The sequence below is a fragment of the Cupressus sempervirens genome, chromosome 1 (genome assembly GCF_028749045.1).
Source record: "Cupressus sempervirens isolate cs-2001-9-10 chromosome 1, ASM2874904v1, whole genome shotgun sequence".
Taxonomy (NCBI): Eukaryota; Viridiplantae; Streptophyta; class Pinopsida; order Cupressales; family Cupressaceae; genus Cupressus; species Cupressus sempervirens.
Genome location: NC_143118.1, coordinates 160,566,196 through 160,584,847, shown reverse-complemented (window position 1 = coordinate 160,584,847; position 18,652 = coordinate 160,566,196). Strand labels below are relative to the sequence as shown.

Sequence of the window (18,652 nt, the reverse complement as noted above, 5' to 3'; positions counted from 1 at the left end):
GCCTCCCCATCAGATAGTAATGGAAACCTGAATGCCGTTGGCGCTACATCTGGAGGATACAAGAATAATCGGCGTGGACAAAATAACAACAACAATAATAATACCAATACAAGCAGAAGCCGGATTCAGTATGATGCAAACGGACGACCAATTATTCAGTGCAGAGCATGTAACTTATGGGAACATTTTGCACGGGAATGTCCAACAGCAAATACACCTCAACTATTGTGCCGATGGTGCGGACCCGGCGATCACGATGACTCAAAATGTCCGAAATCCGAAGTGAACTTGATCACTGTTGGAGCCGATGAGGAAGAAGTTCTGGCAATTACGCAACAACAAGCAAAAGAATACTCGGATCCCGCCGAAGAAAAGAAGAAATTTGCGGCAGCACGGGCGGAGGTTGGAAAAGTATCTCAAGCAATAACTCCTCCGGACATCGCCGCCACTTCAGCAAGAAATTTCGCAGAACAAAACATAGTACGACAAATTTTGCAAACGGAGGTGCAAGTAAAGGTAAGTGATTTTCTTTTCACCATGCCCCAACTTCATTCTGCTCTTTCAAATATGGCAGGGGAATCAAGCCTAGAGAAGGGAAAGTTACCAGGAGAACCGAGTCGACGAAAAGAAAAGGAAATTGTTACGGGAGGAGAAGATCAGATGTTGTTGGCGCTGACAGCCGGACGGCACCCTGCAGTTGTCGAGATGGGGATACTTGGACATGTTCTCACAGACACCATAGTGGACGGAGGGTTCGGCGTAAATGTATTGCTAGAAGAAACTTGGAGGAAACTTGGACAGTCGACATTGTGGCCTCCAAGGTTTCAGCTACTGACCGCCAATCAACATGGAATTAAACCACTGGGTATCCTCATGGCACAGCCGATAACCATTGGCACCCAGCCGTTCCTCATGGATTTCGTAGTGATTCCATTGAAAAAGAAAGGCTATGATGCCATCCTGGGCCGCGGGTGGCTTATCGAAGCAAGAGCTCGACACGACTGGAAGAACACTTTATCCCTAGAAAGTAAAGGCCGCCGATTCGTCATTGATCTGCATACCCAAATGGTAGGGGAAGAGGCTCTGTCGTCAGATTCTGAGGGAGAGGAGGATGAAGGTAGATGACGGATGGAACCGGATCGGGAGGGTGTCCTCCGATTGGACGGAGCAACAACGGATGACGACTTGGATTCCGTCAACGGTCTCTATCACTGGCAAATGGGGGACTATGAATTATTTCACAACTGTAATGTTCTGTCAATTGAGAAAGAATATCCAAAGGAGTTTACTGAAGTAAAGGAGGGGGAGGCACCGTTGGATGTTACACGCGCCCATGCATTCAGTAAAGGACAGACAATCAAGTACAACGAAGCTCCACTGCAAACAATGAATTTGGGGGACGAGGCAGAGCCGAAGAACATACTAGTCGGAGATAATTGGGATCCAGTACTCAAGGCTACGGCATTCAAGATATTTATGGACTACAAGGTTGTGTTTGCATGGACATACAAGGACCTCAAGGGAGTACCGCCGGAATTGTGTGTGCACCACATCCCGCTGGTAGACGGAGCTGTACCTGTACGGAAGCGATCCTACAGGATGAATAAGAACTATGCCACATGGGTTACGGAGGAAATCAACCGGATGCTGGAAGCCGACATTATCTTCAAGGTACAGACCAGCGAATGGGTGTCACCAATAGTCATTTCCTTGAAGAAGGATACTGTTCAGATCCGGATATGCGTTGATTTCAGATGCCTGAATGCAGTAACAATCAAAGATCCTTTTCCGATTCCATTCACAGATAGCATTCTGGAGGAGGTCACGGGACATGAAATCTACTCTTTTACGGACGGGTTCTCTGGATATAATCAGATTTCTATAGCGGAGGAGGATAAGTTGAAGACAACGTTTGTTGTTGAAGATGGGGTCTACGCGTACAATCGGATGCCTTTTGGGTTGTGTAATGCACCAGCCACATTCCAACAGATTATACTGCATATCTTCGACAAGATGTCTGTGGGAAATTTCAAGGCCTTCTTGGATGATTGGTCAATATTTAGCACAGAGGACGGACACCTCGCAACACTTGGTGAGTGTATGGAGAGATGTCGCAGGGCCCGGCTAGCATTGAACCCCAAGAAGTGCCGATTCATGGTTCCACACGGCAGACTGCTCGGACACATTGTCTGTAAGGAAGGATTAAAGACAGATCCCGACAAGGTGAGGGTCATTCTGGAAATGCAGCCATCTACTAATGTCATGGAAGTAAAATCTTTTCTCGGGCATATAGGTTATTATCGGAGATTTATTAAAAATTTTGCCAAGGTGTCCCAACCGTTAGATAAGCTAACGTGCAAGGAAGAAGCATTTAGATGGGAGAAAGACCAGGATGAGGCATTTGAAGGGCTAAAGGTACGACTGGCTACGGCACCCATTCTGGCGTATCCGGATTGGAATAAAGAATTTCATGTTCATGTGGATGCCTCCAATTATGCGATCGGCGCAACCCTGGCACAGACTGGTAATCACGGATTGGATCATCCAATATACTTTGCCAGCCGATTGCTATCAAAGGCCGAGCAGAACTACAGCACGACTGAAAGAGAAGCTTTGGGAATGGTTTATGCTGTGCAAAAATTCCATCATTATTTGCTTGCTACACCGTTTGTGTTTTATGTTGATCACCAGGCCCTGTTGTACATGATTAACAAACCCGTCATCCAAGGGAGGATCAGCCGATGGTTGCTATTGTTGCAGGAATTTACTTTCAAAATCATTGTCCGACCAAGAAAGAAACACGTCAATGCCGACCACCTATCACGGATCAAAACAGGGGAACCAGCGGATGGTGTGAATGACGACTTCCCTAACGCACAGCTGTTTCAAATTGGGGTACTGCCGGAATGGTACAGGAATATTGGTGAATACCTCTCAACAGGACAGTTTCCCATGGGGATGTCACCAAATGATAGGCGCAAGTTGATAATCAGGAGTCGTACATTTCAATTAATCAATGGGTTGCTCTACAAAATGGGGCCGGATCATGTTCTTCGACGGTGTGTGTTGGAAGAAGAGATACCGCAAGTGTTAAAAGAAGCACATGAGGGTCCCGCAGGAGGACACATGGGGCCTGACACCACTGCACGGAAGATATTGCTCGCAGGACTCTGGTGGCCGATGGTGTACAATGATGCACGGGAATGGGTCGTCGGATGTGACACTTGCCAACGGGCTGGGAAGCCGCTGAAGAGAGATTTCATGCCAGTTCAACCCTCTCATGCGCAGGAACTTTTTGAGCGATGGGGACTTGATTTTATTGGACCACTGAGGGTGAGCAAGACTCGAAGGTGTCGCTACATCATTGTTGCAACAGAGTACTTGACCAAGTGGGTGGAGGCCCACGCGCTACCAGATAACTCGGCTGTCAGTACCGCGAAATTTATTTATGAATCGATCATCACAAGGTATGGAATCCCATTACAATTAACAAGTGATAAGGGAGGTCATTTTGTTAATCATATTATTCGACTGCTCACCACTCAGTTCAAGATTTATCATTCACTGTCGAGTCCGTACTATCCAAGAGCAAACGGGCAGGCAGAGGCCACCAATAAAATTTTGGTATCCATCATCTACAAATCCTGCGTGGTGGAAGGTGCGGATTGGGAAGAGAACTTACCTGCTGCCCTCTGGGCGTACCGTACGGCATACAAAGTGACGACCGGGCACACACCATTCCAGTTAATGTTTGGACAGGAAGCAGTGGTCCCCACAGAATTCATGATTCCAAGTCTCCGAATAGCATTGGAAAACAAACTGGATGATGACGAAAGCCTACAAGAGCGATTGAATAATTTGAATAAACTAGAGGAGAAACGGTTGTTGGCACGATGGGCAACAGAAGTGGCGCAGAACAGATGCAAACTCTGGCATGATAAGCATCTGAAATGTAGCGGATTTCAGCCAGGACAGTTAGTACTGAAGTATGACGACCGTAATGAAATCAAGCCGGGCAAATTCAAAGTGCGATGGGTTCGACCATATCAGATCCGAGAAATTGGCGACACTGGAGCAATCAAACTGACAACCTTGGACGGACAGGAGGTGACACAGTCAGTTAACGGATCCAAGTTGAAACCATATCGTGCAAGGCAATTCTCGCCGTCATTGAATCCGCCATCGTCGTCAGTACAGCGTTCCCTGGCGGCGACGTCATACAGAGGTACCGCTGTTGATTGATGTATTCGATTTTCAAAATTAAAAAAAAAAAAAAAAACAGAAACAAAAAAAAAAATTTGAAAAAATAAAATAAAATAAAATTAGAGGACTAAAAGTCCCGCGAGCCCCGCGGACAGGAAGGCCCGCGAACTGAAAGTCCCACGGGCAACTACCTGTCCGCGAGCACTTAAAGTCCCGCGGGTCCGCGGGCAAGAAACTCCCGTGGAGGGTAAAGCCCCGTCGGATAACCTTACTCCGGCAAAGAAAGGCTAACGGCAAAAGTTCCCGCGGGCAGAAAAAAAGACTTCGCCGACTGAGATAATCCTGCGCCCAGAAAAGGACTCCGCGGGCAGACAAAGTTCCACGGCCAGAACAAGACTCCGCGGGCGGCAGTAGGACTTGACGACAATGACATATATATCTAAGGCAGGAATCGCACATTGAAATCAGTCTTTACGGGTGTGAAAATTTCGCAAGAGTTAAGAGTTAGAGTAGAGTCTGACAGAGTGATCTACAGATCCTAAGGCGAGGCTTGTGGACGTGATGGCCATGGCTGTGACCGCCTGCTTGTGATGAGATACTTGCCGTAGCTGTTCCACAGAAGGCAAGCCATTGATTCAATATCGTTCTGCTCATGGGCTCCTGCTAATACGAGTCAGCGATAGCGGCATCAAGATTGCAAGGTATGGTTGTTTCTCGTGCGAGCGGTTTTGTGACAACGCACGGAGATTTGGTGCGCTCACCACAACAGCAATAAAATTGTGAAACCCACATTCTCCTCCAGACGGGATTCCTTGCCGGATACTCTAAATACACTGTTGTATTATTTCTCTTCTTCTCGGCCTGTGGATATTGGACAGGTAACCTTCCGCAAAATTTCATTGGGTAGCTGCAGGGTAAGCAGAAATATATAAGAAATAGAAAATAAGAGGCCACCTTCATATGGAATCCGCAGGCAAGCGGAAGCAGTGGAAGAGTCAGTTGACAGCTAGCATGGAAAAGAATTCAAGAATTTTGGCATCGGGAATTCCGGTTGCAGGCCTTTCCGGTTCCAGTAGCAAGAAACAGAAAACCAAGGAGGAACTCACCTATCTCACTGTACAGTTTGAGAGTCTTAGTGGAAGCGAATGCCGGAAGTGGTGGCAGGAGACCTCTGAGGCAGACCAAATTAAACAGATTTTGCGACGGGCATAGGTACATTGGGCTATTCAGCTTCCCACTTTTTTCATCCGGTTGTTTGAATCAGTATTGCGCACTATGAAAAAACATATAACACCCGGAGCAAAACAAGTACTTTCCTGTACAAGGAATAGCAGATGTCAGTATCTTTCAAACCGAGGGATTTCACTAGAGTTTTTGGCATCCCTAGCCCCGACAGGAAGAAAGTGGAAATCAAGAATCATAAACTGTCACAAGAACGGAAGGGGCATTGGATAGCTCTAGTGTGCAGAGATCTCACACCCGTAGAGAGGGAGACAGTAGTTCAGGGGACAAAGTGCAGAGGGCTTCGCAGAGACTTTATTCGAGAGGGTCATTGGCGTTGTATTATGGACGTCATCAAGAGCAGGTTGATAGGTGCCACCTGAGCCTCAGATATCGCATTGCCGCAGATTGTGTTCATGAATGGTATCATGCAAGGAGTGGTATATGATTGGGCCTCAGTACTTGCCGACAGGATGGAGGAATTCATGACGCTTTAGCACGAAACATTTTTCATGCCACACCATGCCATTGGGTTGTTTCTAGAGACTGCAGCTAGCTAGATTCCAATGGATGGCTTTGAGGCTCCTCCAAGGGGCAAGTTGGCAAACGAGGAGCCTTCCATATTCTACTGGCGACACTTAGATACAGGAGGGCCAGTAGCAGGTCACAAGAAAGTACTCCGCGAATTGGTCCCTTCCGGAGAGACAGATAGCGGACGGGAGGGCACTTCGATGAGTGACGGGGCTGAATCCGTAGAAGAGGAGAGTACATCGGCTGAAGTTGACGGTGAGACAGCAGGTGGTGGGCCCACATTTTTTTCCCTGCCTCAGCTGTCAACTTCAGCGCATTTGACTATCTCTTCGACAGTCATTCCGGCCTTTGGTCAGCGCCATGCCCTGGTTCTTATGACTCCTCCAGCGGAGGCAGATGTCCCACGGGCAATGACGGAGGTGGTTCCACAGATAGTGACGGATGCCGTCCCCCGGATAGTTGCCGAGTCATTACCGACGGCTATAGCAGAGGTAATTCCAGCTACACCAGCAGATGTCACCGTCGCAGTTACACCGAGAGCACAGCTGCCACCGCCACAATCCGAGCCGCAGGTTTGGTTGGAGGTCATTGATTGTGATGCTATGGTCACCGTTTCATCATCTTTTTTAGCAGAGGTCGAGTTAGCCCAGCCAGTACCGGAGATGAACATGGAACTTGTGCAGGTCGACCAACCGGAGGTGATGGATAGAGCTAGTGAGTTTCTGAGGCAGCAGTTCCAACTCACTCCTACCAAGCGGGGTCCGTCCATTCAGTCTCCTAGGCATTCAGGAACATGGCCAGTGGTACCAGAGCCTCAGCTTCAGAAGGAGGGAATGCCACATGCCATGGTTGCGCCAACAGCCGAGAAGGCGGCACCGAATGTGGGCATGGCTCCCGCTAATGAGGAGGAAAACAGTGATGCGGAATGGTCATTGGAGGCCTTCGCCAAGGAGGACTATGGGTTAGATGAAGACTGGTGCCGGGATTACATCAGGACTATGAAGTCTAGATTGAAGAAGGGCCACGATGTGGCAATTCAGGCCCTGACTCGGCGGCGGGAGTGGCACTTGATCAGAGCATATATCCGTGGGATTTGTCCTCGGCGATTTCAGACTTGCTTTATAGACAGGGGCTGGCCGGCAACGGAGATAGCTGAGATGTTGGAAGATTGGCCCACTGAGCCGGAGTTGGGACCCAGTGACACCCCTATGATGAAGTTGGCACATGAGATTGTGGGACTGTACAAAGATGTTTACTATGGACGTCAGCAGGCGGAGGCTAACAGGGTTGCAGCAGAGAGATCATTGGCAATAGAGACTGAGGCTAGACAGAAGCTAGCCGCCGACTTGGCCCACCAGCAGGCAGCTTGGGCCACAGAGCGGGCAGCACTACTAGCAGATTTGGCAGCAGTAGTGCAGGAGAAGGACGTGGCTAAGCAGGGTACGGAGGCATCGGTTCAAGATAAGGATGCGGCTGAGCACGAGATGCAGTTAGCCAGGACGCAGGCCATGGACGCTGCACTTCTTCTAAAGGAGGCCGTCGAAGTTAATTCTCAGATTCAGACAGATCTCCGCATCAGAACAGAGCAAGTGTATGAGTTACATCGCCAGCAGCACACTTCGGGGACGCCCCCTTCTCTCTAGTTCCTTCTGTGGTCTGTAAGTTGTCTCCTAATTTTGTTAGTCATTAGGAGACCACTATTTTTTTTGGGGGGGATGGTGTTAGCCGACTGGATAGTTCTAGCGGTATTCTGTATTCTGTAGCTGACAGTCCGGCGGTCCGGCGGTGTTTTAGTCCAGCGGTGTTTAGCTGACAGTCCGGCGGTCCGGCGTGTTTTAGTCCGGTGGTGTTTAGCCGACGGTCCGGCGGTGTTTTTGTATGTTGTAGCCGACATCGTCGGTAAATAGTTTGTAGCGGATAGAATAATTGTGGCCAACGGACTCCTTCGGGAAGGTTCGGTGGTAGTATTTATATCCCGTCTGGGATCATTGTAAAGCATCATTCATCTACTATTGCGAATATAATTCTGCTGTCGTGTTCATTGTCTGTATGTGTTCATTTCCTTTACCTGTACGGTAAACAATATAGAATACATATAACTGATTTGACGCAATATATAATAAATATTATTCATTTACTCAAACAATCCTACATTTAGTAATGATAAAAAAGTTTTCATTCAACTTGAGAGATCTAACAAGGATGTTAGTCAAGATTGTGATACAGGTTAAGCAGGGAAGGATTAAAATGTTTAACATGGTTATCAACGAGTAAACAATCATGGTGAACAAAAAAGGTTATTTCACATAGGAAGAGTGTAAGGACAATACCAAGGATACCTCTCCCATCTCCTATCGTAGGTGTCCTATTGAGATGGTTTCTGTAATTGTAAATTTTAATATTAATAATCTTGGCCTAAAAGTCTGTTACCGATCATAAATATATATCTATATATATGATCGGTGATTATTAAGTCACTGATTATTAATCATGCACAGTAGAGATTAATTATGATAAACATAATCATAGCAGATAATCAGAGCAATACCCTCTAAAGGCTAGAGATCAACTGTTCAAGACCAATAGGCCACTTATACATTTGATAACATCGGTTAAAGTAATCCAATTGAGGCTACATATCTCTAACACTCACTTTTCCTGTTAAACTTCACATTTCCTAAATTTCTTCATTCCTGACTGAAATGCATAGTTCCATAGAGTTCAAAACAGGGTGGAGAGCAGGGACCAGCGGTGAAAAATATATATGAAATATTATTTAAAATACTTATCTATATATTTATTAATAACTTTGTTAATGTTCTTTACATTAATTAGACAAAAAAGACCTGCAAAAAATGGTGTTAAAAGATCAAATCTTGGTAGCCGTGGAGCTCAGCAAATCCATTATTGTTGCTAGTATTTCTTAGAATTCTAAAAAGTAGATGTTCAAAGTTTCTGACACAAGCTCCTCGCAGATCTGAATCATGCCACAGCGCAAAAACAATAGCCAAATTTTCCTTAAACCACAATAACCAGAAGCTAAAAAAAGTATCTATACAAAAAGATAATTTCCCTAGGTGTTCTAGTTATAGCCAATTGGAATATGAAAAATTTGGCTATTCCACAACTAATATACCTATCTATTTCACTCCGAAGTTTACCTAAGTCCATCCTTAAGGAAACAAAATGCATCTATAATGTGTTTCTTGAACTTCTAATTTGAATCCTTGCAAGCAGAACAACAAAAATATTTCTTTAGCATTTCCTTCCATCAGCCAAAAGTGAGGGTAGCATGGTAATTATTTATTTGATTTCCTAGCTCATCCAAATCCATTGTATCAACCTGCCTTTGTTTCCAAACAACAGCAAGCAGTCAAACTTGAAAATATTTAATGATAATAAAAGGCTAGTCTACATGGATCTAGTTCAATATTTTGCGAGGTGAAACATCTTCTATTTCAAGCAATACATTGCTTTGTAAAAAACCTAATTTGGCCTGGTACTGAAAGCTTATGCATTCTAATACAGAGCTCATAAGTTCCAGTCCAGAGTAATGTAGTTTTGTACACCTGATTTAACATTCATGACGATGGTGTCTTGCTTGGTGGTGACATTAAAAATTACCCTTACCTTCATCTTTTAATAAACACTTTCAAACATTTCTGCTTAGAAATTTAGAATCATTGTCAAAGAGAAGTTTCTATGTTGAATCCCTTGCTGCAAAAGAACCCACACCAAGATTTTTGTTTGAGAACACCTTTGAAGATATCTGTAAGCACAGCATTCCTTTCACTTGATGTTTTCCAACATCTACAAATACCCTTAAACAGCAATTAATGTATCACAAAATTTGACTGCCACATTTATCACCCTCAGTCAACATAATAATCATATGACAAATCTTCAGGATGGAATACCATTTCTTCATGTACACTGAATTGTCTTTTTCTAACACTTAGTTACAATTAATGAGGGTGCACTATAGAAGAAACACAAACAACAGCAACTTTGGGACCATCTCTGCAAATCAGCAAAGAAGTCATTGAAGTTGTCTTATATTACCACTAAGCAAGGCAACTGGTTGATTTTCAATTACTCCTTTATAAGAAATAAGTTTTCTCTTCAATACACGCTTCTTTATTTTTAATCATAAATTTCTTTACATCTACTCTTCAGATAATATTACTATTCTGCAATATTCAGAAGATTGTTATAAGATTACAGCTAGTAAGCAGATAAATAAGATCTTGAATGATGTCGTGATACACATTCTTAATTCCTAGTTTAGATGTCCATTCTTCATATGTTTTTGGGTTGCGGTTTGAGTTTTGCAGGTTTACAAATATACATACGCACTCTTCTCACACCCCATTTCTTTCTTTTATTTATCAGGGTTCATGCTGTAGAAGAAGAAAATTACCTGTGTGTATGCATCTACTGCCATAAGATAATCCTTATTCTTGAATGCATATTCCCCTCTAGATTTTGCCTCCAAAGACTTCTGCTTATTCTCTGGTGAAACCTGAAAAACCATACCTTAATAAGAAAAATTATATTGATACGGCAATTTTATAGATTACAATACACATTAATTGTATATTATACTACTACAAGCAGTAGCTAATATCTGAGCTTCTCCTCAAGACTGTTGGAAGCTATCATTACAGTCAGAGGTGATGTTGAAATTGTCATTGATGTCGAACGAAGTTTTTGATAGAAGTCTTGTCATTGATAAGGCAACTAATTGAAGTTCAAAGACTAATCCAAATCAGTTTTAGATCTCATTTAAGGAAAACATATTAATTTCATCTTGGCATGGCATTTAATTTATGCAAGATGGCTGAGCACCTTTTATTTTGGGTATGATCACCAAAGTTACTATAAAATTATAAATATAAGTCCAATTACGAGGACATCTGTTAACTTTAAAGGTAGCAACCATGTTCAGGCAAAAAACAAAATAACAATTTAAAAGAGTAGGCAGGGATTAATTAACAAAGGATGTCTCCCTTGAATTTCTACATAAATGGAACACCTTTCTTCATAAGGCAATGCAATGGTATAAATAGAAGATGGATGAGAAATAAAACAAGTTATGTTTTGCAATGAAGATTATTCAAATTGAAGAAGATATAAAATCAGATTGATTTTAAAGTAAATAAAAGCATTTTTAAAAGGCCAATCAACATAAAAAAATTGTTAACATAAGGTGATGACTTTTCAAAATTGTCACCCTATTCAAAGCTATGTTGCATGAGTACTCATACCTATACCCCTAGGATACACAGTAGGTACTGGTACATGTACCCAAGTACAAAGTATACATACCCAAGTACCAGGTACTAATTGGATACTCAGTCGAGAGCATCACAGCTAGAGACCATGATTAAGATTTCTGATTTTTTATTTGGTTTTGGTTTTTTGTTTGTGTATCAGCTTGTTGTTTATCAAGCTTAATTAAATATGCAATCATTTCAAAACTTTGATATATTACTAATTAACAGTAAACCTCATCACTGTTCATGTCAAAAGTTTCATCTTTGCAATATGTCATTGTTACATGTTTTATGATCTTCTTGTTCATGTTTAAAGATTGTCTTCTCTGGTATGCATCTAAACATTTAGCATATATTATTATTACAAAATATTGCACCTCTGAAACTGAAAACAATACATAACATCTGCAAACTTTATCACTGTTCTTTTTTTGAAAACTAATTGTCACGACTCATATTTTCAAATTTTCTATAAAATATCGAACAATATTAAAAAAAACTGACATACCCAAGTACCCTGTCCCCCATTTCGAAAAATAGGTATACCCGTACCTATACCCTAAGTATCCCATTACCCACGTCCCCGTGTGACCTGGATTCAATGATATGCCTCTTCGTGAAGAGTAATACGGATATATAGATATAAAAGGTGATAGTAAAATGGAGAGAAGTGCGAATGTGGAGTAATAAGATAAACCATATATACAGCAGCAAATTTTTGTGCGTGTGTATAAGACTGCAATAAATATTTGAAGATAAATAAAATGTTCAAAAGAAGCAATTATTTAGAAGTTTGATTCAAAAAACACTCCCATTCAAACAGTTGTATTTTCCAAAGAGTTGCATCTTTTTTTGAAAACATTGAGATATAAGATTGGTATGACTTGTGAAGAAGTATAGTGTGGAGATTAAAATATTATATCTAAGTTGTCAATCTTGGTTTTGATAGAGATTTGGGTTTAGATTTGAATTTCTGGATTCATCCAAAAAGAAATTGGGTGGGTTCCAGTACTGTGGGTATATATATAGATATTCCCTGTGTGTGTGTGTGTGTGTGTGTGTGTCTGTGTCTGTGTATATGAGCATTTGTATATATTTATGTATGTATGTTAATAGATTCATACATGTAACATTTCATTTATCATTGGTTCAAAACTTCAATCATATGATAATAAGTTAGAAGCATAATACTCATAAATGCATAATTGCCAATAAAATTATTAATAAAATACCTCATAAATCATATTCATACCTTACAAATGTCTCAAATGTCATTATACATTAAAAATTTAATTACAAGTCATATTTCATATTTAATATCCAAAATCGTCTTCATTGTCATTATAATGAATCAGGGTCAACATTTGGTTTCACTTCAATTTGTTTGAACCAACAGCCATGCTACTTGCTATGTCAATGTCATATGAAACAACTGTCTCTTGTTCATCACGGAGCAATGGACAAGTTGTGCAACTGTGGTTTATCTAATAGTACACTCAGACACTAGATCCGAATTCCTTTCCATACCCTCACAGTAGTCCACTATCTTATGTCACACCAAATAAATGCTCTATGGTCAAATTTAGGATTTTAGATTTTTTTAGATTTAGAAATAAATAAAAATAGAATGTGGGACCCATTTTTGGGCACCCACGGCCGTGAGTTTCACTAAATTATACCAGGTTCTGGCCAAGTTCCTCACAGCAAGACCCACGAGGAATCTGACCACCCCTGAGGAATCCTGCCAGAATCCGGGCGGAATCACTACCAGAGCAGTACCAGAATCAGAATCCACGCCTATACACAGGGGTCCGATAACTTAGGATTATATCATATGTACACTAGAAGCCTTGTATAAAAAGGAGAATTGATATGAGAGAGGTACATACATCTATGGCAGAATTCTAAGAAAAGCATATACAGATACAAAGAGATATATGCAACTATAAGAGGAATACATGGAGAGATAAAAGGATATATATATATAAATTAAGTGAAATGAATATTTGGTTAAGAATAGTAAAGAACACACTGAAGTGCTATGACCATTGAAGAATTAATAAGAATGAAATAAGGGATGTGAGAGGAAAAAAAGATATATCATTCAAACACAATCAAATTTATTAATGAAGAGGTTTTATTAGCATGTGAAATGAAGGGTTATGTTTCTCAAAGTGAAAGGAGACGTCTCTAAATGAAATTGTCTCTGTTTCAAAGATATAAAGGGAGCATTTTGTGAGTGATAGAATGTGTGGGTTGAGCAAGAGTTATATTATGAATACACCAGCAGATCCAAGCATATGAAGAGCAGAACTTAAGGAGTATATTTATAGATTTTATGAAGGAATCGCGACGAGTGGTAAGAGTCAATTTAAAGGCAGAGATTAAAGCATATTTATGGGTGATATTTTATCAGATTCGGAAACAGATTTATAGCAAAACTGTGGAAAGAGGTTGGTGCCCACAAATTAAGGGGATTGGTGTCTCTGATGGGATGGTGCCTACAAAGTTGTAAGTGGATTTTATATGTAAGCAATTTGATGTCTGAAACTCTAAATGACTTGATTGTATTAACAATATACAGCCTATATATAGAGTTTCCAAGGATGGTGTTCTCAAATAAGAATAAACCATAAAGCTATTAAAAGCTTTAACCGAAAAGCAGTGCTGAAAAAAAAACAGATTAAAACAAACAATGAAGTCCTAAATGACCATTAAACTAAGATTCTATACAACAAGGTTAAAAAAGCAAGAATCTAAAATATTCTAATAACCTCCAACAAGGTTAAAAAAGCAAGAATCTAAAGTATTCTAATACCCTCCCTTACTGGGCAATCTATCAACTACACATAGTTGCGCCATAAACTCGAGAACCTTTTTTGGAGTGAGAGACTTCGTAAGTATATCTGCAGTCTGGTACACAGTGGGAACACAATGCAACATCACTGATCCATCTTTGACAAGCTTCGAGATGAAATAATACTTGAGCTCAACATACTTTGTGTGCTCATTGAAGACTACTTTTAGCAAATTTCGAAAGTCTATGATTAGCACAAAACAAGAAGGTAGACCCTGCTAGACATATGTGCATGTCTACAAACATCCTTTGAAGCCAAACTGCATCACAAGTTACCTTAACAGTACCCCGATATTCAACTTTGATGAAGGAGAAAAGTATTGGCTGTTGCTTCTTACTAGTCCATGTGACTGTACTTGTGCCCAAAATTAAAATATACCAGAATTAGACACATTGTCATCACACAACCTGCCCAAGCTAATTCAATAAAGCCAACAAGCTTAGGACCTGTGCTTCTGTTGTACATAATGCCAAAATCAGGAGCTCCCTTCACATTTCTCAATGCGTTCTTTGCGGCAACACAATGCTTCAGCTTTTGAAGTTTTCATGAAGAGAGAGTTATAGCTTACAGCATAGTTGATGTCAGGTCTAGTGGCAGTGAAATAGATGAGGCTGCCCACTAGGTTCTCGAACGTTGATCCATCCTCCATTGAGGAATCCCATTTGGCTGAAAGTCTCAACCCTTTATACACAGGTGTAGATGCAGCTTGCAATCATACATCCAAAACTTATGCAACAGACTTTTGGCATACTTTTGACTGGGAAATAAAGATGTTGTTATAGGTCTGCCAAACCTCTACACCAAAACAATAATGGAAAAATCCTACATGGGATTAGGGTTTAGGGTAATATCAAAAATCTGGTATGGATTTTGCTTGACATGCCCAACCAAATGTGTTGCACTACAAATGTCAAATAATGATCAGATCATCAACATAAATAATAAGAATAAGAATCTCACCACTATCATGCTTGACATAAAGACTAGAATCAGGAGAACTTAGCTGAAACTCTTGATCAATCAAATAATTATCAGTCTTCATGTACCATGCACGAGGAGCCTATTTGAGACCTGTTAAGTTTCAGGATTTGCACCCAATACTGAACTGATAAAAGTTTAGTAATCTTTACTTAACCTGGGAGTCATTTCACTATGTGAGACTTGCTAATGAAATGAAACCTTCGGGTTCTAGGCCGGCTCCTATTGGATCTTTCAGTGAAAATCTTTAAAACTTAATGAAAACTTGCAGGGAAAAAGGTAAGAAACTGCTGAAAGTAAACCTAAAACCTAAAGCTTAAACTAAGAAAGGGAGGTGATACACCAAAAGTGATTATGAAGACTTAAGAAACACTTGACAAAGAGGATTATATAGCTATATGCAATGCAAATAAAGCACATCTTCCTATAAAGATTTGCACAAATAATTTATGTTAAGGTTTCAATACTGAAACAACAAAAGAAGGACAAATTAACACCTCACTTTAATTAATTTCATCTTTAAACACATACCATAACCTGCAAATAAACTTACTTTTCTACAAACAAGTGCTGGAATGATACAGAAAAACAAGGAATAGTGAAACATTCTCAAGTTAACCCATCAAATCATTCAAAAAGATGCACACAAAATTTGCAGAAAGGAAAAAGGCTTAACAATGAACTCCACAAAACATTATCACACTGCTGTCACTTGTATTAAGTCTCCAAACTGATGAATTACAGACTCTGTAACAAAGCTTAGGACTTAGAGAAGAAATCTCAAAAACTCTATCATAAAATCAGAACTCTCAATAATGAGTTACAAAACTCAATAAGTACCCCCAAAACAACTTTGGGTCGAATGCAGAAATCAAGCCTCCAAAATAGGGCTTAGAAACTTCCTAAATGAAGTCCCATGATGCCTAAGACTTTACTAATCCATCATAAGGCCTATGACTCATCAAAATGTGTCCCCAAACAGTCCAACTGATTACAAAATATCTTCTAACTGACTACCCCAGAAAGCCTATTCTTCCTCTCAATGTTCCCAACTGCTTTTAGACTTAAAGACCATGACAAGGGAATAAGATGACTCATCTTTTGCACTTAAAATATAAAGGAAAAATATTAAATGATTTATAACGTTATCATTTAAATATTTTGCCCTTTACAATAAAACATTAATCCAAAAACAAACAGCTCATATACTCTTATTTTTTTTTGCATTTTCAACAAAAAATAATATTAATGATTTCAATGTATAACTTTAATATTATTTTTGTTTTACAATGGAACATTTATGCAAAAAATAATAAGATATCATTTCAATTACAAGGAAACACCCCGTCACATTAAGTTCAAAGCAAGACAAATAAAAGGGATTAAAATCCCATACAGGAACCCGCGGACTTCAAAACTTATGAAATAATGGAAAGGGTTATTATGGCTTGTATACCTTAAGTGCTATTTATTGTTGGCATTCGTATCTTGGAAGTTTCGAGAAATGAAGGGTTTCTAGGTTGTGTGCCGCCATTGTTGCATCTGGTTCTTTGCTCGGTCTTCAAATCATATATCATTTTGCTGTGATATGCACCCTCCATTGTAGTCGTGGAATACACTAGTGCTTACATTGCATGTGGAGGTAAGAAATTAGACCTTCCTGAATCTAAATCTCTATATTCTCCATTGTCATTACTGTTTTTTTGATGCCGCCATGAATGATAATGAAGTCTGTAGCTGCTATTTGGGTTTTAGCTTGTTTCCATTGTTAGTCGACTGGATGGTTCCGGCGGTATTTTGTATTCTGTAGCCGACGGTCCGGCGATGTTTCGGTATTCTGTAGCCGACGGTCCGGCGGTAAATAGTTTGTAACGGATAGAATAATTGTGGCCGACGGACTCCTTCGGGAAGGTTCGATAGTAGTATTTATATCCCGTCTGGGATCATTGTAAAGGATCATTCATCATTAATCTACTATTGCGAATATAATTCTGCTGTTAGAGTTCATTGTCTGTATGTGTTCATTTACTTTACCAGTACGGTAAACATTTGGCGCCGTTGCCTTATGAATCTGCAAGGTGGGAGGAATGAAGATTAATGCCAAATCAGCTTAACAAGGATCGGAATAAAACGAAGGGAAAAGATGGCATCCGTATTGCGCAAGAGAATTTAATTCTGGCACAGCAAGCCGAACGCCGACGGAGATTCCAAAAGATTGCTGACGGAAATCGAAGTGCGGAGGAATTGTTGGAGGAGACTCGGCAGCGGGTGGAATTGGTGGAAGAAGCACGGGAGGAGTTCTTGAATTTGTGTTCGCCGAGGGAAGAAAATTCAGACGGGAGAGCATCCACTCGCACGGCTCGCAGTGCCAACAGAGCACGAGCGTGGAGTGACCTTTTCGTCCAGGATAGACTTCTGCGGGAAACAATTTCGGAGGATCCTTCGCCTTCACCAAGGTTCGCAGTTGTCGACACCTCCAATGTGAGAGTGCAGACCGTCGCTGTGGGAGACCAGTCCGTCGGTGTGGGAGTACAGACTGTCGGTGTGGGAGTGTCGACCGCCAGTGTGGGAGTGCCGACCGGTGTAGGAGTGCAGACCTCCATAGTTATGGCGGGACCCAAAGAAAAGCTGCCAAAATTTGAAGGCGATGGTACAGCCGACCCCCTCCGACATTGTAAGACATGTGAGACAATCTGGCGGGCAAATGGAATCACAGATGCCAACGAATGGGCCAGGCAATTTCCAGCAACCCTACGGGGTGTCGCGATTGATTGGTTTTCGGATATGGATTCGCGGAAGCTGGATACATGGGATAACATTAAAAAGGAGTTCTTGGCGGAATTTAAACTCTTACGGGATGATAATAAAATCGTAGCGGAAATTTTCAATACCAAGCAAGGGAAGCACGAAACTGTCCGTGTCTACGCCAGGAGATTGAAAGACTTAATAAACAAAATGGAAAGCAAGCCAGTGGACGGGTTGCAAAAAAGATGGTTCGTGGACGGACTACGATCGAAATTGCGGAGGAAAATGAAAATTGTGCCACCCTCATCATATGCCGATGCTTATAACAGAGCACTGGACCTTGAAAGTGCGCAAAAGACAAAGAAGAAGAAAACCAGCTCCTTTGACTCTGATGACGACGAATCTGCTGGAGATGATAGCAGTGACGACGAAGGTAGTAACAAAAAGGTTTGTGCCTTACAGAAGGATATGGTTCGAATGATGGAGTTTAAAAATATGCAGAAAGAGCCAAAAGGTAATGAATTGTGGTGCACGGAATGTAAGACCGACGGTCATATTAAAGGATCGTGTCCGAAAAACCAATTCTGTGACATCTGTCAGATTATGGGACACTCGACAAAAGACTGCCCCTTTAACATGAAAACAAGAGGATCTCCGCAGGTGCTTCTCACATAGGAGGCCTCCCCGTCAGGTAGTAACGGAAACACGAATACCACCGGTGCTACATCCGGAGGATACAGGAATAATAATAGAGGGCAAAATAATAACAATGTGAACAATAACAATAAAAATGGGAGCCGAAGTCGAATTCAGTATGATGCAAACGGACGGCCAATCGTT

At 41.2% G+C, this 18,652-nt stretch overlaps 1 protein-coding gene across 2 annotated transcripts in view; it reads right to left on the bottom strand.

The window, feature by feature from the left end:
• The window catches only part of LOC149576641 (uncharacterized), a 239,168-nt gene that overhangs the window by 70,736 nt on the left and 149,780 nt on the right, over window positions 1-18,652 (bottom strand). For both annotated transcript variants that reach the window (XM_089818699.1, XM_089818690.1), the window contains exon 10: window positions 10,376-10,477. In XM_089818699.1, the coding sequence (XP_089674825.1) occupies window positions 10,376-10,477 (102 nt within the window). The remainder of the gene's footprint in view (window positions 1-10,375; window positions 10,478-18,652) is intronic.